At 39.9% G+C, this 20,840-nt stretch overlaps 2 protein-coding genes across 4 annotated transcripts; one reads left to right on the top strand and one right to left on the bottom strand.

The window, feature by feature from the left end:
- The first annotated feature begins 241 nt into the window (after positions 1-241).
- Positions 242-19,142, top strand: cfap43 (cilia and flagella associated protein 43). 2 transcript variants are annotated; one of them, XM_023288574.3, is made up of 38 exons: positions 242-428; positions 548-801; positions 973-1,069; positions 1,178-1,345; positions 1,512-1,575; positions 1,803-1,947; positions 2,075-2,157; positions 2,261-2,392; positions 2,762-2,878; positions 2,981-3,058; positions 3,231-3,379; positions 3,564-3,667; positions 3,823-3,972; positions 5,449-5,609; positions 5,775-5,939; positions 6,023-6,153; positions 7,064-7,229; positions 7,808-7,915; positions 8,439-8,516; positions 9,066-9,173; positions 9,253-9,357; positions 9,453-9,569; positions 10,053-10,238; positions 10,477-10,683; positions 10,853-10,939; positions 11,166-11,246; positions 12,358-12,486; positions 12,580-12,699; positions 12,798-12,905; positions 13,130-13,216; positions 13,295-13,383; positions 13,495-13,705; positions 13,940-14,052; positions 14,218-14,377; positions 14,558-14,728; positions 15,734-15,814; positions 15,890-16,043; positions 16,139-19,142. In XM_023288574.3, exons 1-38 carry the CDS (start codon positions 400-402, stop codon positions 16,312-16,314), a joined length of 4,869 nt encoding a protein of 1,622 aa, XP_023144342.2. In that variant the 5' UTR covers positions 242-399; the 3' UTR covers positions 16,315-19,142. The 2 variants fall into 2 exon arrangements, with proteins under 2 accessions (XP_023144342.2, XP_054874503.1); XM_055018528.1 differs by lacking the exon at positions 15,734-15,814 and having other exon boundaries at positions 16,139-16,443.
- sfr1 (SWI5-dependent homologous recombination repair protein 1) lies at positions 16,323-17,669 on the bottom strand. Of its 2 annotated transcripts, none has more exons than XM_023288582.3 (3): positions 17,284-17,669; positions 16,809-17,156; positions 16,323-16,709 (listed from the first exon to the last, which is right to left on the bottom strand). In XM_023288582.3, exons 1-3 carry the CDS (start codon positions 17,371-17,373, stop codon positions 16,521-16,523), a joined length of 627 nt encoding a protein of 208 aa, XP_023144350.1. In that variant the 5' UTR covers positions 17,374-17,669; the 3' UTR covers positions 16,323-16,520. The 2 variants fall into 2 exon arrangements, with proteins under 2 accessions (XP_023144350.1, XP_023144351.1); XM_023288583.3 differs by having other exon boundaries at positions 16,809-17,153.
- Positions 19,143-20,840: the final 1,698 nt, after the last annotated feature.

The raw sequence follows: 20,840 nt of genomic DNA, 5'->3' as shown, positions 1-20,840 counted from the left end.
TCTGCGAAAAACAATTCAAATGAACAACACTAAATAGGGATCTCCTATCCCGGAACACTCGATCCCGCTGAGTGATTCACATAACAAACCGAACCAATCAGGTGATTCGAAGCAGTTGAGTGCTTCAAACGTCACTGAAGTGATTCAAACGTCACGAGTCACGTGACCAAACCAAGCCTCGGTACAGTGGCTCGATACGTTTGCTTCATGAGCTACAGCGCATGTGTCGAAGCCTCGGGTATCAGAGGACCATCACGAGTTCCAGCCAATGACATCTAAGAATGGTATCTTGCGGTTACTATGGATATGCAAGGACTCGCTGGTTAGTTTGTTTGTTGTGTGTTTGAGAAACAGTTTAATTTTATTTTGCTCTTCATTTAGTTACATGCTCATTTTAAAATGGACGAAACTGGAAGTTTAGAAGTCAGGTACGTGCCGCTCCAGTTGCCCCTATCTAGTATTTTTTTACTATTTCGGTACAATTCCCATACACAAGCCCGTAGATGCTAATGTTAGCTAATATTAGCATTTTTTTAACTCCCTACAGGTGGATACAAGGCTTTACAAACAAGAGTGTCGACTTTGTGGACAATGAAACAGTATGTTACATATGTGGGAGTCATATCTGTTTCCTGAACATGGAGACAAAAACCCAAAGTGTGTTTCAGAGTCCTGGCAGAGGCATTGGTGCATTAACAGCTAACAGCAAGAGTGGGATTTTTGCTTTCTCTGAGCAAAAACTATCCCCCTCTATATTTGTGTACATTTTCCCCGAGCTTCAGTTGAAGAATGAGCTAAAAGGTAAGGTGATATTGTCTCCCAGGTCAGATAACTAGATAAATCTATGCAGCTACCATACATTTAGCTATGATTTGCTGCAATCATGCATTGCTCTTTGTTAGTTTAGATGCATCCCTTCTATTGTATATTTATTTTCTCACATAAATCCCACACAATTGGTTCTTTTTGTAGGAACAGCCCAACTGGACTACACATCTCTGGCATTATGTGATGGTGGTCCTTATTTGGCCTGTTGCTCCTCTCTTCCTGACCACACCATTACAGTGTGGTAAGCCACTGAAAGCAGTAGTATACCTTTTCTGGGTGCCACCTAACTTCTGTTATGTTTATTCAGGCAGAGCAGCTTTGTCACTGTAATCATGACTGTGCAATGCAGGAACTGGGAAAATGCTGAGTCACTTTGTACACAACCACATGATGGAAAAGATGTCATTTCTTTGGTTTTCAACCCTTTGAACTGGTACCAGCTTTGTGCTTTGGGTGCTACATCCCTCACTGTCTGGAATATTGAGAAGAGTGCCAGCTTTCATGTCCTGAAACCAAGGTAAAGCACAGCTGGCTGCACAATCATGTACTTAAAATCTACAGTCATGGACATGATATTTTCTGTGCATTGGATGTGAATTAGTTGATAAAGTTAACTTCATAAGCAGCAAGTGTAGCAGTCAGACAATATTAGTTATGTGTATGTCGTATTTGTTGTATTGCAGTACGATAGAGTTTCCAGCAAAAGATGGGTCCATTATTGAGAGACTGTCACCCACCCTTCACATGGTGAGCAACAAACTGATTTTGCTCCAGAAATGCCTCCTACATCTCAAAGGAGACAAAGAATTGTTATTGACATTTTTACACTCACTAAATATACTTTGAAAACTGTATATGCTTGTGAAGCAGCCATGTTTTTAGATCGATTAATCTGTTTGTTGGAGAAACTATCAGTCAGGGAAAAACAAAGACAAAATGTAAACTGTTACCCAACTCCCCATGTGTTTCTACAGACTAAACCTTGTACCAGAGCCAGACTGACTCCTTCTGCCATCTGCTGGACAGCCACATCAGAGCTTTATGTGGGCTGTGAGGAGGGCTTTCTGCTCCTTGTTGATCCAGAAAGCCTTTCTGTCTCACTTCTCTTCAACCCCACAAGTAAACAAACATGAACACTGGGATGTGGTAGATACGTAAAAAGTCACTGGAAATATTTCTGTTGCCTAATTTTATTTGGCATGGGAAACAACATTTGACATGCTCTTTGTGTTTTGTTTTTGTTCAGCTGCAGATGCCACCTCTGAACTCCAAGAGAGCAGCTTTCAAAGCCTAACCTTTAATAAGAACAATCTGATCGCTGTAGGGAAGGTACAAACCCATGCTCCTTTTAACACCTGTATGACCTCTTCAGACATAACGGATCCTCCATTAATCTCACTTAAATGCACCTTAAAATGCATATTTATTACAGGAGAGTAGGGTGCACTGTCTGCAGATCAAAGGAACTCAGGTCAACATTACACGAACATGGCAACTGGAAAGACCTGTCACCACTGTGATGTACTTCCCTGATCAGGAGACATTACTTTTATCTTCTAAATCAGTGAGTACTTAAATATATCATAGCGTATGCATAGTTTTCCATGTAATAATAACATGGTTTAGAATCTGCCTTTGGGGGATGACTATGCACAGCAGTAAAGTAAATGGAATGAGTCTGCATGACCTTAAATGACAGAAATGCATTTTCCTGTTATTTCTGACCATTTTATGTGCTAAAATGTATGTTATGCTTGAGTAAATGAAACTCCACTTAATAAAATTGGTTAAAAATATATATTCATTTGATATCTTTCTCTGGTACTCCCTGAAACTTTTTTGGGGAGTTTCAGAAGTTTTCTTATATGAGTAAACCCTGGTTACTTGAGAGAAAAGACACATTGAAAACTAAATCTGGCCTCTTGTTCTTCAGGGGCAGATCTATATGCTGAACTCAGCCCAGTCAGATGAGATTGTGAAGGTCCTGGATGTTCTCAGTGGAAACTTTGTGACAGCAGCTTTGTTGCACACTGACAGGAATATCTGTGTGGTAAGGCATTTGTGTTACTCAACAATTACAGTGTCTTGCAATGATGTAATGATATATAATTTAGATCAGTATCTGTGATATTTGTGTTTTTACCTGTTGTAGTCATTGAGGGAGTCTGGAGAACTGCAGTTGTGGTCCTCAGATGGTATCTGCATCAGTTCGCTGTTTCTTCAAGCTGAGGTCAGATTGACAACATATGAACATTTGGAACGTGTATTGTGCCACTTTAGTACAACGGTTCTATGATTGTTGTTTAGAAATGACTTTAAATTAACCAAACAAATACATTTTTAAGAATATTGAGAAAGAATTTAGTTTTAAACATGTGAAAAAATAATCTGTGTCTGTTTAGGTGACAGGTCTAGCCTGCTGTCCTATTGCACATTATGCAGCTGTTGGAACAGCCTCAGGAATCATCCTCTTCATTGACCTGAATGACGAGCAGCAGCCTCGCCTGGTGCACCAGGTTCAGCTCCACCACACTGCTGTGGATCAGCTAGTGTAAGCATCCTCCATCTCTGTGAAACCATGGAGTTTCAGTTTAACACTAAACTAGTGACCAAGTATCTCATCATACATTTCTAAAGTAAAGGCATGAACTATTTCTACCTGCAACACTGAGAAAATGCAACTGCTCTTCTATTTTTGATCAGAAAAGCAAATTAAAGTGTTTGTTCTTTTGTAGCTTTGATCAAGAGGGTCACTACCTTCTCACCGCTGCCTCAGATTCACATATTTATGTCATTGATGCAAAGCCTTCGACATCATTTTCAGTCATAGGATACACAGGTAAATCCTCTTTCTTTCCAAAGATGAAAAAATGTACTGCTCTACTGTGTATACTAATTCACTTGCAATTCATTGCAAAGCTCACTGTGACTAAGAACTGATGCATAGATTTATAGCAATGTATTGTCCTATTATTGTGTGATTTTCTTTTCCAGTTATTCCTGGACGTATTTTGTCACTTTCCACTCAGTACATCAGCGACTGTAAGAAGGTCGATGTTCTTGCACTGTGTGCTGGACAAGAGGACAAAGAACAGGAAGGCAGTCTGCTCACAGTGCTCTCTCTGCCTGCCGGGAACCTTGCAGGTACAGCACTGATGGAGTCGATGAATTTCAGACTTAATCTGCAGATTTTTAGAAGCGTTTTGGAAATTGCTCAGAAGTAGTTTCCAGCCCTTTATACCTAAGGTTATTTTTTAAACTTCCACCTCACAAAGCATGAGCAAACTTGGGTTCTATGATGAGAGACACTTGGGAGAAGTTCCAAACAAATGAACTATCCAAACAAAACTCTAAATTAGAGAGTAAATAACAGTCTTTTACTCATGAGTCAGTGTCACTGGTGCTTTTGAATCAGCTCTAAAGAAATTTCAGCTGCAAGACTACCAAATTTGATGCAACAGAAATTAGACACAACAAATCTTACATCAACATTATAATAGCAGTAGCAAGCAGCCTCTTCAATGAATGTGCCAATCTTGACAACATTTGAAAAATTGGCACAAGTTATATTTGTGTAAGCCGGTCCAGGTACAGGGTCCTCCAAGGTGAAAGAGGTGAAATCATAATGCACGTTATCACAAAATTACCAGGCATCCATCTGGAAGAGAGTGAGCGATGAGTAATAGATAATCTGATGCTCTGGTGGGGCTTTAAGCAACATGAGGCTCTTATGTCTGACACATTAGTCATAAACATCATGAGGTGTTGACTAAGCAATTCAACAAATTCAAACAGAGACTAGGGAGGTCCACTGCATACTTTACAACAGCAAGAGAAAGGTAAGAATTTATTTCACAACGAGCAGATGATGAATCATCTCCTGCAGGCGAGGAGAATTTTGAAAGGTGATTGGTGGAATTAAACCAAATTCAAGGTTTGCGTGCCACTTGGTGTCCTGTATTTTACTTTACTTCCTATTCAGACAAGTTTAAGCAGAAAATCTTTATCTACTGTCTACTGGGAGGAGGAGATGCTTCAACAGTAGACTTCAATATTGTCTCGATAAAGACAACCACAAGTACTTACCAGGACATTTTTGTGTCCAAATGTTTAGACTTGTTGTTATTAAACATTGTCAAAAAGAGGAGCTGAGTACTTTATGCCCTTTGTTTATACAGTGGCCTGGAAAAGTGTGTTGAAAGGCACGGACCATGACACAGAGAAATATCTAGAGGAAAGTGGATATTCAAAGCCGTGGGTGTGGCCACAGTCGCCAGTCGCACCACCCAAAAGTTATATAACTTAAACATATGACTCTGGTGTACCATCTATGTGATAATCAAAGCTGATAGGTTGTTAAAGTCACCAGTAGCAGCACTGGTGATGATTCACAACAATTGAGGATAAAAAGTGTGGTTAACAAACTGTATACTGTAACAACGTTTATAGAGATGTTTTATTGGCAATTTTATGTGACACAGCACTGCTATGGTGCAAACGGAAGCACAAAGACCAGCTTCTGAACAAACCCTCAGTAGGAATGCTTCTATGTAGATGTGTGGAATTAGAATCTTTTATCTGCTTCCCATCATGTTACAGTGTGCCTCTACTGTCCTGCAGGTACAGATTGTGTAGATCGACATGGATGTCTGTCCACTCGCTTCCTCAAAGTGTTTCAATACAAAGTGCATCATCCACTTACATCCTGTGTTCTGGGAGTCAGTGAAGTCTTCGCTTACTGCCACAAGAACAAAACACTTCAGCGATTTCAGCTTCCTGAGGTTTGCTGCTGTCTAATGTACTCAGAATTCTTTGTTTTACAAAAAAAAAAATACTGTAAAGCGTCACAGTGAGTTTTTCCAAATATAAATAGTAAGAGAAGGTATGTGTTCTTAATCTTTAATGCATATCAAACCAGTACCCTGCTCCCTGATTAATCTCTTCAGGTCACAGACCATTTCTCCAGCCAACAGGTGGTCGAGCTGAAACCAAACCAGGAAGTGAGGGGTCATCTGCTGGGCCCTGCCTCTCTTGTTTTGTCTCCTCATTGCTTATGGTTGGCTTCTGTAGGCCAAGATGGTTTACTACGGATTAGAGAAACTGTTTCCATGGTAGGAACTCATTTCATTATTTTTTTCTTGTAAACATTTTGATTCGTGTTTTAACTTCCTGTGGACTAATGCTGCACCTTCAGGAGCGGTACATCGAGCTCCAGTGTCATTCGTTGCGTCTTGGTGGAGTCCGGAGTGTGTCTTTCTCCGCAGATGCCCTCACACTCCTCACCACTGGCTTCAAAGATGGCTCTCTTTTGTGCACGAGTCTCAGGTAAAGCAGCTTGCTGTGCCTACATAATTCATAGCTGTGAACAGTAGAGGGAACTGTTGCTCACTGCTGCACTTTGCAGTTTCATGTAGTTCATATAAAGCAATGCATTTCCTCTGTTGCCACTGGCAGTGAGAGACAGTCATGAACAAATATATTAATGTCCTGTGAGTGAAAGGTCCGAGGGATTCATGACCGTAACTCACAGGAAGACAAAGATTTAATAAAACTCGCAGCACAATCTTTCCACTGAGCAACATCCCACATACATTCCACATCTACCTCCTCTGCCTGCTCCTGCACGCTTTGCTGCTGTTTTACTATTCCAGGAATTGTTTTAGTTTAGTTTTTTCATGTATCATTTGTTGCTTCACTTTGTGACTGATGTACTGCCTGCTTACAATGATCGCAATATGGGAGTTTAAGACACGCTTAGTGATATTTTATATTCTTCTTAGAGAAAAGACTAAATATTGTCTGAGCAGAGAAAGCAGGATGTAAATTATTCCTCAGTGTAACAAAAATCCATTGTTGCTCAAAAACTAATAAATGCATTAATCAGTTAGACTGGCACGTGTTCCTTTGTTTTGATCAACGTGAGCACAGTAGTTTACTTCAGTCGGCCCCATGTGCACAGTTCTGCTACCGCTGATACGTATCAGCTAAAAATGATTCCTAGCAAATACACTATTTACTCCTGTTTGAGTAACATGTATTTTAAAATCTAACTAAATGTTTGTGGCACATTCCCATAGGAACAAATGAGTTTGAGGCTGAGTGCTGCAGATGAGGGAAAGATGTCAGTAATTATAGAGAAACAGATTCTGTTGGCTTTCAATGTTTTCACAGGAAAGCAACTAATAAATACCTTCACATATTTTATTGTGTATTTGTTTTCCATCACTCCATACAGAATTAAAGACGTGGATGCTGGCAAGGGGAATGAAGCTGCTCAATATAGTCAATCTATGGCACGTATCTTGAAGAACATATTCAATGCAGAAAACCCCGTCCTCATCAGCTTTCCTGTGTGGGGCCAAGAAACTCCTGACAGCCCTGAAGAACCAGAGGAACGTGAGGTATGAAATATTCCATTGTATTCTATTTAAATGTAAACCAATACTACATGACAGTGTACAAAGTATGTGGGTGTTTTTGAAAAAGTGCATTACAACTGTAGAAAATGCTGCAGCTCATTTGCCATGTAATACATTTCATTAAAGCTGTAATGTTCTCAGTGCTGTAGTTACACTGACTTTCTAAAATTTAGTCACTCCTCACTGCTATTACTGTGGTGGAAAAAAGTAGTTGGAGAACCTCTTGGTAAAATGCAACACAAGTCAGCAGTTCTGCAAATTACAGCCTCCAAAAACTGAAGCAATGCCTCTCTAAAACTGCTTGAGCAAGAACATTGTATTAAAGACTTAAAAATAATCCAGCAGATTATATTGTTATTGTAAGTGAAGTGTGAGGAGATACATGTGAATTAGTTTGCTTCTGAGCCGTTTTCAACCAACATCTTGCATTCTTAATTAGAGCAGTGGTATTAATCTTGTATTGGTTTACTGAGTTTGCCTCATACATAAACAATTAACTAAATTAACAGTTTTGCAATGTATCTGTGTTATTTTCCATATGTGCTGTCAACACTTTGAAGGTCAGTGGAGGTGACCGTGTGGATGTGACCGAACAAGATGAGAGTTATAGCAGCCTGCCGTGTGCTCCACCTTCACATCCCACCTGGCTGGAAAGCAGGCGAGAGGCAGTCAGTAACTAACACACTGGGATATTTGTGAGGGTGGCATGAGATGTGGATAATGTTAACTGTAGAGCTTGCAGATGAGGGGATTACGAAAGTCCGCTTTTGCACCTGTGTGTGATATCTTGTTCCGAAAACAGCTGTGTTGTTTTTGGCACACAGTCGGTCTGTGCAACAGTTTGATTTATCGCCACTTACAGAGTGAGAAAGTCAACCAATTACTAAGTGGTACTATGGTACTATAAAGCAGATAAGCATCTGTGAAATCCTGTCTGGTACTTCGTCACCTGACAGCGCTTCTTGATAACAATAAGTTGATATTTCAGGTGTGGCAGGTGTTTGAATTGTTGATTTGTTCTGCAACTACATGTGGGAAAGAGGCACTTTCCAGTCCGCCTTTATGCTACACATAAATGTCAGTTTGTTATAATAACTGTTCAAAAATTATTTTTATTTTTACCTACTGCTGCTTACAAGGTGCTGTGATTGTTGTGAATCGACAGTTTGTCAATCTGTATATTGTGAACAGGTTATAAAAGAAGACAATGAGAAATATTCTGAGATGAAGAAAAACCTGAGAGAAACCATCAAAGAGTTACGTGATGCTGTAAGTGGGTTTTATTCATTCTGAAGGTTTTTTTTTTTTTCAATCCTACTTTAAGAAGATACTCTTAAATTCTTGAGCAGGAAGAAATTATCAGGGCAAAACTTAAAAACTGTGCACAAAACACAAGCACTGTATCTATAAGATGTCCTGTACCTGCACAAAACATACACACACAGTAACGTATGGGAATCTGAAATAAAACATGTTTTTACTCAAACTGAAGCACTCAGGAGCTAAATACTAAAACTGTATGTGATTTGAAGTAATAAATACATAAAAACAGAAATTATACACATTATACAATGCATATATAAACAATGATGTGAGCCAATACTAATGTTACTTAATTTTAAGTCAAGTCTGTGTCAAGAACATTTGACATTCTAGTTTTTTGATTTCTTGCACATTGAAAATACAGTTTGTCAATCATAAAAAAAATATATACACCATTAGATATCAGTTCAACAAACAAATTGAATGTGTATCACTGTTTTATTTAATAAAACACACAACAATATAACTCCTAAACTGTGTTTTCTGTGTGGTCAGATCCAGGAGATGGTACGTGAAAATGAGAACCTCCCAGAGCAACACCTCAACCTGGATGTTGAGGAGCAAAGGAGACTTGAGGCCATGGTGGAGCAGGAGGTCACAAGGGTAGTTAGCACACCCAAACATAAATGCAATGAATTTTTAATTTTGCTTTCATTTGGCTCTTAATATCCTCACTTTACAGGTGAAGTCTGACATTGAATGGGACATTATAGAAAAATGTTACCTCTGTGACATCCTAAAGAGAGAATGCTGGGATTCTGTGAAGGTCAAAGGCAGAGCCATTAAGGTAAGACAAACACTGAGGTGTCAAGCTAATGAGTGTTATGTTTCTTACTGAACACAGCAGGCCTTTTCTGTCTAAATCATCTATGTCTCTCACAGGCCTTTCACTCTGAAATTGAGGTGCAGAACTTTCCCCTGAAAGAGCACACAGAGAAAGAGTTGGAGGACCTTCGCCGGGTGGAGAACATCAGGAAGCTTGAAAAAGCTGCCTGCACCGTAAGCAAACCTGCTCCACAGGCTGGGGTTTAAATTCTGATTGACACTGCAAAGATTAGCACATGTGATGAATTAGAGTCAGTTAAACCATATGTTTACTGTTTTGAACGTGACACAGAAATGAAGCGATGCAACATTCTCTAAAAGCTGTGACAACGCAGCCTCTTCAGCTTTATGCTCTCTGAAAATACATTTTATGGCAAAACCATTCAAGTCAAAACAAGTTTATTGCTGGAAAATAATTTGATGCTTTGAATCACAGTCCTTCGGCTAACCTTTGACTGCTGAAGCTTTTTGAAATGCTTGAACACGTGCCAGTCCACCAGTGAAGAATCTGTTCGAGATTTATGGCTGTGTGGCTAAAACTAAGTTGTTACCATAGTTTCCTCCACTGCAATATTCTTTGGGTAAAGCTTATAATCTTACAGCCACAGATTCAACGCTCAATGTTTATCTCAGCCCACTTGTTTCTCCACCTTTCAGCTGCAGCTCAGCACCCTGAAGAAAAGCACACAAGAGGAAGAGCAGGGCAGGGAAGGTCATGAGGCAGAGAACGCTGCTCTGACAGGAAGCTTCTCCTCTCAGCTGGGATTTTCAAACCCTTACATCTACGATCAGTTCAGCCTACAAACCACAGAACAGCGGATCAACCAGATAACTTTGCTACAGGTGGGAGCCTGTTCCAAAAGCTGTCAGAAGTCAGCAAAAACATGACACCTTTATATTAGACAGTGCTTCAAATAAGTGGGTATAAGAACTGACTCAGACATTCATGTGAACTCTTGCTGCAGAACAAATTTCACCTAGTACATCAATAAAGATAGCCTCCAACCTTGAATTCTTACTTATCGTCATAAAGATCATAAATTATTTTTCTTTGCTGAATTTCACTCGTCTCTCACTGCAGGATGTGATTTATCGCATCAAGACGGCTTTCAACGCTGACTTTGAGGTCCTGCACAGGCAGAAGGTGCAGGAGCTCAAACGTGTGAAGGACAGGAACAGATTGATCAGGGAAATGATGCTGGAGCTGGACATGAACATGGATCTGTGGGAGCCTAGCCTGACCGACAGCGAGTGGCCAGAGAGGCTGCTCACCGTGGACGACTCTGAGGTTACTGTCCTCAAGAAACATCTAATCAGTTGACGAAGTTCACAGAAAGTTCAACAAACAAAGCGCGCGTACATGCCGAACTGCTCTGCGGCTTGTTTGTTTTCCTTGCCGAAATGTGAAATAGTTTGTGGTCACTGTCATATGAGATATCAACTTTGTCCCACTGTAGATCAAAGCAGAAAAGTACCTCACCCCAGAACAGCAAAAGGAGGAAGAGAGGAGGAAGCTGGATGAGCAAAATCGTTTGGCTGCACAAGTATGCTGCTATTGCAATGTTTTAGTTTTTTAAGCCCTGTTTGTCCGTGTTAAGAAATTCTTCAAATTCTTCCATATGCAGTTACAGTAAGAGCACGTTTAACAATCCAAAAATCTAGGAAATACATTAATGTTTTAAGCTTTGGTGCTATACAGAATATATAGCAAATATAACAAAAAGTAGCTCAGTTATGCCTAATTGGTGGGTTTGTGTCTTTCTGCTGTAGGATGATGATTGCAGAGAAAGAGCTCTGGATGACATGATGGAAGGTGTGCTTGAAGTGAAAAAGAAGGACATCTTGAAAATGGTGAAACAAAGAAAATCTTCATTTTTTTGATTGTTTTTCTCTGAAATCGTATCTACTTACTAGTTTAATCAATTAATCAGGCCTGCAGATACAGTCAGGTTTATAAAAGTTTGGACAGCAACACAATGATCACAATTTTGCCTCTGTGCATCACCACAACAGACTGGAAGAGGAGACTTTCAGATTTAATTTCAGCTGGTTCAATGACAATAATATACGTATGATTGTTGGTGGAACTGGGTCACCAGTGTTTCCTGTTGATGTCACTGCTAGCAGATGTTACAGGATGAGTTGTAAAGTGTGTACAGCAACACTCCCTGTTCAGATTCAGTCAAAATTCTCAGTACAGCTGGATAATGACCCACAACATACCACAAAGGCAACCCAAAACTTTTTTAAGGGAAAAGAAATGGAATGTTCTTAAATGGCCGAGTCCCTCCGCAACCCCAATGAGCTGCTTTTTAGTTACTGAAGACAAAACTGGACACGTAAAGACACAACCATGCAGCAACTAAAGGCAGCTACAGAAAAGGCCTGCTGAAGCATCTCAGGGGAGGTATTTGGTGATGTCCATGGGCTACAGACTTCAGGCAGTAGTTGAACAAAAAGGATTTGTGACAAAGCATTAAAAATAGTGCTTTATTATATAATTATGTTACTTTTCCAATTATGTTTGAGCCTGTGCAAATGGCGAGTTTATATATATGTAAAAAACTGTAAATCCTAAAATGTTAATGCAGTGGTTTTGTTAAATCCCTTGAATCGAAGCCGGAAGTCTGCAGTTCAATCACATTTTGATTGCTTCATTTCATATCCATTGTGGTGCCGTACAGAGGCAAAATTACAGAAACTGTGTAACACTTATGGACCTGACTGTAATTAGATCACAGATGTTGTAAAAACAGTGGAAGAAAAACCTTCCTTAACTCCTGCAGTCTGTTTACAAAACTCAGAATGTCACTGTAGCAAAAAGAACCACTTGATTATCTCCTTTTAATCTAATGAGTCCTTGTTTTAATTTTTCAACTTGAATTCTTTTCTGGGCAGTGCCAGTTGAATTAGACAAATCAGCACAAAGGGGCACATAGTTTCTATTGAATTTACTCCACAGGAAATACCTCCGCCTGAGTTCGTTTTGACCAAAGCTGACACTGACTGGAGTGAGGAGGAGAAAAAAGTCTACAGAGAGTACGAAAAGAAAATCAAAGACCTCAATGAGGAGAAGGAAAAATACAAAAAGGTATCATAGAGGATGCAGTCACAGTCCTGTCTTGGGTTGATTAGAAATATTATAAAGTTCTGATCAGTGATGATGTGAACTCTGCAATTGCAGGCACTGAAAATTGAAATGAAAAAACTGCAAGACTCTACTAAGGATGCGGCTGAAAAGTTTGATGAAACTTTGACAAAGTTGTTGGAGAAGAAAGTAAACTATACAGTAGCTATATACCAGGTGAGGCAGCACACAGATACACACGTATACATGAAAAAGGCCTTTTTAAGCAGCTTAAAAAGTCCTGCTTAATATTATTTTTTTGCTGCATTTTACAGGAAGAGCTCAAGATTACCCATCTTGTTGATTCAGTTCTCATAGAAGAGGAGATGACAAATCGAGAGCAGGAGCTCAAGCTCAAACTTGAAAAAATGTTGGCATACAAGGTCAGAGAACTCGTGCACAGTAATGCTTTTGGAATTTATGGCTGCCAGCTTTAGAATCTGTTATTTGTGATAAAATGGCAGCAGTGTCCATCTAAATTCAGGTTCAACATCTTCCCATCGCTCAGGCGTGTTTTGCAAGCACCAACCTGTGTGGCACGTTCATTTGTTTGACTTCAAGATCATTTCCCGTACATGCTTCTTTCTTTGACGTTTTTCTCTGACAGGATGAAACTGGAAAGGAGTTAAAGAGACATGAACATGAAGTAGAGTCGTTTCACGAGGCTTATGACAACCTTGTAGCGGAGGACAAAGTGAGCTGATACAAAGTTAGAATCATCATGACTTTAAATGACAGTGTGCAAAAAATAATAACATCAATGTCTCCTAAGCTTCTAGACAAAGACTTCAAAAGGGGGTTCCCTGATGTACCAGACCAAGTGGCTGATTCTCTCTATAAGCTGTTTAAACGTAGACCCAGGTTTGTCAAACAGCTGACTCACAGCTTCATATGTATAAAAATTACATGATTTTATATGCACTAATTATAAAGTATTTAGCACCTTCTGTAGACAGTCTTTTTATGCCTCAGGGTGCAAAAGATTAGGACTCAGACCGACAACACCTCCAAACTGTCTAAAGAGCCTGGTCTGTGTGGTTCTCTGGCGCCTGATGGGCTCAGCAAAATGCTTAAGGCCATGGAGGAGCTGGATGCTCCTGAAAATATACCAGAGGGCTTGAAACCATGGATTTGGGAGAGGTTCTGTCATATCCGCAGAGCAAAAGTAGAGAGCGAGCAAAAGGTAATACAAGGACACCGAGAGGAGAAACATTGGAAACGCAGAGAAACATTGCTCGTCTACTAAAATATATACAGATATGGAACTAATGTAACATAACAAAGCCTGATAACATTTTATACACAATGACTGGGATTTTTAGTTCTACCCAACTGGTAAACAGATTTAGGCAATTATTTTATGTGTTTTGTTCTGTTTTTGTATCTCTCATGTCACTTTTGGTCGCATCTGTTGCAGGTTAAAATGAGAGCTCTGACTCTTGCTGAGATGCAGGCGTTCCTACAGAGGAGGAGAGATGAGGTTATAGCGGCCCAACAGGAAACTAAAAATCTCTCAGAAGCACTCGAAAGGTAATAGAAATTGTAATAAACAAAACATGACAAAATAACACTCCAAGTCACAATATGACAGCTTGTCTCACCCCCTTTAACCTGCATCAACAGTAAAGGATGATATATTCAAATACAGTCATTCAAGAATGATCTTTTAGTGGTTTGCTGTCTTTTCTACTTTAGTCTGCATAAAGAGAAGAACCAAAACCTGATGGACACTATGGTCCAGCTCATACTAAAACAGGGCCAGGTGGAGGTGTCCACCACAGACCTGACTGCTGAATGCACTGACTTCATCCTTTACCATAGGAGCGTCGTGGACGACCTCAGAAAAGAAATCAGGGTTAGACTGACACTCATTACGAAACAGATTCTTAAAAACAATGACTTACCTTCTTATGATAGATCCATGCACAAAAATACACTAGATAAACTTAAATTGCAATGTAAATGCAGCACTAGCAAATTATTTTCTGTCTAGTGGTTAATATGTGTGTCAAATTATGTTTATTTGTTTAATCAGATGCTTGCAGAGCAGAAGATCGCCTCTATGGTGAGGTGCAAAAATGTCCGTAAGGGCATGATCCAACTGGAATGGCAGCACAAGGTGATGAGGAAGCAGATAGACGATCTCAACGAGAAAGCGAGAGGCATCAAGATGCTACGACTGTTGGCGGACCAACAGGACATGACTGTAATGTGGATTCTAACACATCCTATCACTCGTTCTCTTTCTTTCTTATCCAAATGCCTCTTTAATAACAAAGCTCCAGCATAGTAAACACATCTCACCCTAGATGACTCTGATATGCTAATTATACGTCAGAAGTTTTCACAAAGTTCAGCATGTGCTTGAAATATGAGTAAAATCTCTGTGTTTGGGGTGAAAGATTAGGCCGTCATGCGTTTCTGGCCAAACCTCAGTCGATGATATCAAGGCAGGTATTTTGGTTTTGGCAGGGTCAGATGTTTTGCAAGCAGAAAATTGTTACCATCCTCCAGTACAGATGGGAGAGCTTTTATAGAAGACACACGCCCTATTCACACAAGCTCCGCACCCTGTTTTGTTCTTTTTACCTTTTAAAACCCTTAGCCAGTAGCTGCAGTCCAGTTGAAAGATGATTCTGTCTTTGCCTTTATTCTGTTGTTTCGGGTTTTCCTTTTTCAACATACAAGGAAGATGAAATCTTATGTGCTTCATTTGGCTTCGAGTGTTGATCTAAGGCGTGAATAATCAATTTAATTAAATACAGACCACAAAAACTGACAGTAAGAATCCATTAACCCCATAACACACATCATAAAACACAAAAGATTTCATGAGTTAGTAATATTAAAAAAAAATCACTGTGGGGTTGAGAAATGAAAACGTGCAACTCATCTTATTCTTTTACGTTTCGGTTATCATGGCACATGTGTTTCCAGGCCTCAGTGCCAGTTTCCTACAGTAAAAAGGGCCAGGTAGTGCTGCTGTGGTGTGGCTGTCAGCTTCCTGTCATTGTTCGAGCCACTGAGAGAATAACTTTGAAGATAAACAAATCCACCCCGAGTGATCCTGAACATTTTCTGATGAAGGGTATTTTTCCAAAACTGTTATGGGATCACTCATCAAAAGATCAAGAGCAGATAGAATTCCCTTTGTGTTGCTAATCTTTCAGTTCTCGCCTCATACAAGCCAGTTATTCCCTTTTCTTTCCAGTATCTCAGCAGGACGGCTCAAGACATTCGCATGTCCAAGCAAGTTTCCAGTTTGGAGAAAAGTATAGCTTTAATGAATAAGGTAACAGAAAAATTAATGATGTCATCAATCAGCTCTGTGTTGTTCAACTAATATAAGTATTATTCTCAATTCCAGACTCATCTACATAACGTGCAGCAACGCATAAAAAAGATTGAACGGATTAACAGGCAGGCAGCGATGAAAGCTGAGAAGAACTTGGTTTTCGAACAGCAGCTTCCTGACATGCAGGTGACCGTGGCCGAGTTAAGACATATCTGTGGAGCGACAGGTGATAAAAACAGTCATTTCAGCTATAATTAAACACACTGCCCGGGGGAGATTTCCTCCTCTTCTGTCTAATCATACGGCCTGTTTGGTGTTCAGCTTCAGAGGACAGCGAGGCAGCTGAAGCAGAAGAGCGGTACCAGGAAATTGTTCAGAGGAGCAACTTGGAGGACCTCGCCCGAGCGCAGGCAGAAGACCTGGATTTCCTCTGGGCAGAGGTTGAGCGTCTGAGAAAGAAGAACTTTCCCTCACTGGATCAGCTGAAACACCACTGAACAAAGACTTCAGTTCAACAGATAACTAATTTATTTACATTTTTCTTAGCAAGTAAAACTGAACATGACACGTGCAACTTAAGCTGTGAATGAAAACTGTAGCAGCAACAAGTAAAACTGTTAACTGAGGATATTTGAAATGTGACTCTTCCTCTGTAGTATTTTCATAAACTCATTGTACAAATGATGTGTTTCAGAGCATAGTATCAGGTAGAGAAGTCCTCCTCTGTGCGATCAAAGTGCAGAATGCCGTCATCCAGACCGAAGAGGTCAATAAGCTCGGACAGGTCGGCCTTTCGTCCATCTATGGGGACATCTGACTGGAGCTCATACAGGGCAGCTTGAGCACAACTCCGCCACTTTTCAATCAAGGTTTGGAGCTGCGTTAAATCATTCTGGGGAGAAAGATGGGAAATGTGTTACAAAAAGCACCACTTTTACTCTAGGTAGCCAAACATAAATCCCATTTGGTTTAATTTAAATGTAACTGATACCTTGCTTCTGTACATTTTCACCATCTTCAGCCTGCGTAGAATCTCCATTTTGTCTTTGACCTCCTTCTTAAGTTGTTGTGCAAAATCCTCAGTGGGGAGATGTGTTGGTTCAGGAACTGGTCCAGAAAACCTTTCACTCCCTGATTTCGCCTCATTTCTATTTACATCACCATCGTGCGTAATGATTGAGGGATTATTAACGGTCTCTCGGGAATCTGCTGAAACTTGTCGGCCATCCTCCTCCTCCTCATCCACACAAAGGCGTTTAGCCACAGAGAGGGGCGAAGTGAAGGAGCGCCTTGATCTCTTCAGCCTCTCCTTCAGGGAATCACTCAGCTTTGGATGCTGCTGTGGGACAACAGAGAAAAATGAATCATCAAGGGAAGCGTACGGACAAGCGAGAGTATTAAAAGTTAGTCAACATGCTTTAGCAGATTTATGTAAGAGACTATGCAAGCAATCAGCACAAACTTACCTTTTCCTCCTTATATTCACAAGGGCTCGACTCTGCTGAGTAACAGAGTGAAGAAGACTTTAATTTGGCTGCTTTAGGAGTGATCTCCATCGGTGAAACTTGCCGTGACTCATGTAAACTAACGCAGTTAAACTTAGTTTGGCTCTCTATGTTAAGTTAGCCAAACAGGCAATAGCTAATCACCTATCTGTGCTTCAACAAACACGAAAAACGCCGCTGTAAACCCCAGACTATCATAGAAACTTAGAAGCGTTTTCTTAAACGCTGTCGCAATAAGCACCAAGCAGCCAACTCTTGCTGTTTTCACAAAACGCTGAGTAAAACATAAAACTTCAAGCGATGTGACATTTTTGTTTTTCCGTATTTTTGCGGCACAAAACCTTCGACCTCAGCGATTGGGCAGAATCCGATGACGTATTTGCCGAACAGCATCTTGGGATGTGTAGTTGTCAGTGGCCCAAAAGTCTAACTTTACAAGCAGATGTTTTCATGTTATTGCTCAAACGCACACCGTTTCTTTATGGTTCTTTTACCTCTTATTTCTAGTTTTCGTAAAGTTATATTTACCAAATGACTTTTGTGGTGCCTGTGATGAAATTAGCAGACAGTTTCTGAGCTTAAAAAATTACACATAGCCTACAAACTACTGTTCAATACACCACAACCAAACCAGTCAAATAATAGCAATAAGCATGTTAGAGTGAATTAGTTTTTTTTAAAAAAAGATGAGACACTATTTGATAGGACTGTTTAAGAAATGGAGATACTTCTGTGTGTAACAGTGGCAGAAAGCAGAGGTGAATTTGTGGGCTTGTGGTCAGTTTTACTGTTTCTTGTTACCCCCGTTACTAGGGTCAAGTCATCCTGTGATTCAGCTCTTCTCATCAGTTGATTCACCACATTTAAGGGACTTATTTATAACCCCTCCAGCCTGATCCAGCCCTCGGTTGTTTGAGGTTGTTTTCAAACTTGTGCTGATGTCTTTTTTTTCTTTTTAAAAAAAAATTTCTGTCCTTCTTTAGCTGTGGGGTGAAAGGTGTGAATTAAAACGTGATCCTGCTTGAACTTGAACATCGGCACTTGGCAGTGTGATATTACACACCCCAGGGACCTGGGGATTTTTTACATTTTATATGGATGAATCTTGCAAGGCTGAGAGATAAAGATAACTACTATGTGTATGTCAGGAGACTGTTTTCTATGCTCTTTTTTTTTCATCTTTTGAATAGCTGACACAAAATACGGTGCCTGCTCAGGAATAAGACATGAGGTATAGCAATAGTATGGGTTTACAGAATCTAGAGGCTATGTGAGACAGTGAGTGGAGGTGCCAGGTCTTTCATGAAACATAGGTATATATGCCAAGCACTCAAAAATATGACCTCGTGCCGTGTTTTTTCTGGCTATTAAATCCTGTCAATGCACATATATAGGTCAGCGGTGAGACACTATCATCTGCTTTATATCTATTGTGGTATTCTCTGGCAATTAAGCAATATGTTGGGAGGAAGATTCAGCTTTTCCCCTCCTTTTGCAACTGGAGGAGATGTGATTATCGCATGCACAGACTGCAGTGGTGCCATTTGATTTTCTTGGCTGAGAAGGTGGTTTGTATTTTTGGATTAGCAGGTTATTTTAATTTCCACATGATACTCTATCTAATCTACTGTTGCGGTGTTGGAGTTTTCCCTTTAAAATGGTGCCAGTGTGTCTCATCTGCAAATGAAAGCCCTGTAAAGGAGAGTTTTCCATCATCTGTAAGACACAGCAACAAAATTTCCTCAAAATGCAGCTTCTGCTTTAGTGTTTGTCGCTGGTGCACAATCATAGAAAATGCAAATAAAGACACTGAAAACCAACTGGCACGTGGCAAAGTTGAGTTTTTTTAGGTTCTTTGGTGTTAGATATGAGAGACGTTCTTCACAGGAGACATTCTGACTTGTCATAATAAGAAACACACGGTGGCTGTTAATATAATTAATGTAGACAGTGTGACAGTGACTCAGCATGTGCAGCTAAATGGAGCTCAGCATCAGTAACTGTAATAATTACACCTGTGCTATTTTTTTACCGTAAGATGGCAATATTTCTGCTACGAAAAAGGCCTGTAACTTAGGATTTAAAAATAAAGCCCTTTTGCAGTAGCAGTTTGACCTTCAGCCTAATGATTGTTGGGCCAGTTGGATGATTGCAGTTGTTGCACAGCTTTTCCGAATGTTCCCCTCTGAATGAGAGATCTGGACTGTTTCATGGTCAAAGAGGGAAGTGCTGACCGCTTCCATCAAAACCTGCATTCCCTTCAGAAATAACAGTCTTTTCGTTTTGTCACGTATGTGCTTCTTTATGTGCTGAAGCTCTTTGTGTTGTAACTTAACTTACAGTGACTCTTCTGATTATTTTCCCAGTTAACTGACCATTTAGTAACTAGATTGTTTATGGCTTGTGTCCTAATTACACAGAATCTATTTTACTAACACAAACTTTCTTATACTTGGCAGTCAGGACCTCTAAAACCAAACCCCTATATATATTTTTTCTACCTCTTTTGTACAGTTTCCTATGGGAAAGGAGTTGGAGCAGGCAGCTTATTACATGGTGTTTTTTCAAAAACGGTGTTTTCAAATAGCCAACACAACACAAAAACTGACCAGTGATAAGATAAGATAAATATTTATTAATCCATTAGATCAGCAAGGAAATTTGCAAAAGTGTAGGGAACATCGGTAGATAATGCAAAAAACAAAACAGGAAATATATGTTGGTATTGTTGATATTGTACAGATTCTTCCATAAATATATATGTGGACATCCAGATATTGCACAGATTAGTCTGAATGAGGAAAATAACAAAACTGCACATACAGTCATGGAAAAAATTATTAGACCACCTTTATTTTCTTCAATTTCTTGTTCATTTTAATGCCTGGTACCACTAAAGGTATATTTGTTTGGGCAAATATGATGATAACACCAAAAATAGCTCATAAGAGTTTAAGAGGTGATGTCTAACTATTTTCCATGGTTTTCTTGATAATAACCAAAATCACTTAAGTTCTTACATCAGTAGCTATAGAATTGTACTGCCAAAAATAATGCTTTTAGACATTCATAACCATTGTTTCTGATGACTGCAGCCATGCATCTTGGCTGCTCTCCACCAGCTTCTGACATTGTTCTGCTGTCACAGCAGCTCATTCCTGTTGCACTAATTCTAACACATTTGCTGTGTTTTTGGGCTTGTGGCTCTCCATTTTGTGTTTGATGATTTTCCCCAGGTTTTCAAATAGATTTAGATCTGGTGATTGAGCAGGCCAAGGCATGGTTCCAATGTTCTGGTTCTCAATCCAGGCTTTAACTGACCTTGCCATGTGGCAAGGGACATTGTCTTGTTGGAAAATCCAGTCGTTCGAGGCAGGAAAGAGTTTTCCAGCTGACGGAAGAAGACTGTTTTCAAGAGTAGCCCTGTACATGACCTGGTGCATTTGCCCTTCACACAATTGCATTTGCCCTGTTCAACCCAAACTGAAACAACCCCAGATGGTCTCTGATCCACCCCC

The sequence above is a fragment of the Amphiprion ocellaris genome, chromosome 16, assembly GCF_022539595.1.
Source record: "Amphiprion ocellaris isolate individual 3 ecotype Okinawa chromosome 16, ASM2253959v1, whole genome shotgun sequence".
In the NCBI taxonomy this organism is placed as follows: Eukaryota; Metazoa; Chordata; class Actinopteri; family Pomacentridae; genus Amphiprion; species Amphiprion ocellaris.
Note: the sequence above shows the minus strand (reverse complement) of the source record. Positions and strands in the feature narration are given on the sequence as shown.

Bases quoted from the DNA above. Each gene is read 5' to 3' on its own strand.
- cfap43 (XM_023288574.3), top strand. From the start codon at position 400: ATGGACGAAACTGGAAGTTTAGAAGTCAG. The intron at 3,668-3,822 runs GTAAATCCTCTT...TTTCTTTTCCAG, and splicing joins TTCAGTCATAGGATACACAG to TTATTCCTGGACGTATTTTG. The intron at 12,700-12,797 runs GTGAGGCAGCAC...TGCATTTTACAG, and splicing joins ATACAGTAGCTATATACCAG to GAAGAGCTCAAGATTACCCA.
- sfr1 (XM_023288582.3), bottom strand. From the start codon at position 17,373: ATGGAGATCACTCCTAAAGCAGCCAAATTAAAGTCTTCTTCACTCTGT. The intron at 17,157-17,283 runs GTAAGTTTGTGC...GTTGTCCCACAG, and splicing joins GTGAATATAAGGAGGAAAAG to CAGCATCCAAAGCTGAGTGA. The intron at 16,710-16,808 runs GTATCAGTTACA...CTTTCTCCCCAG, and splicing joins TGAAAATGTACAGAAGCAAG to AATGATTTAACGCAGCTCCA.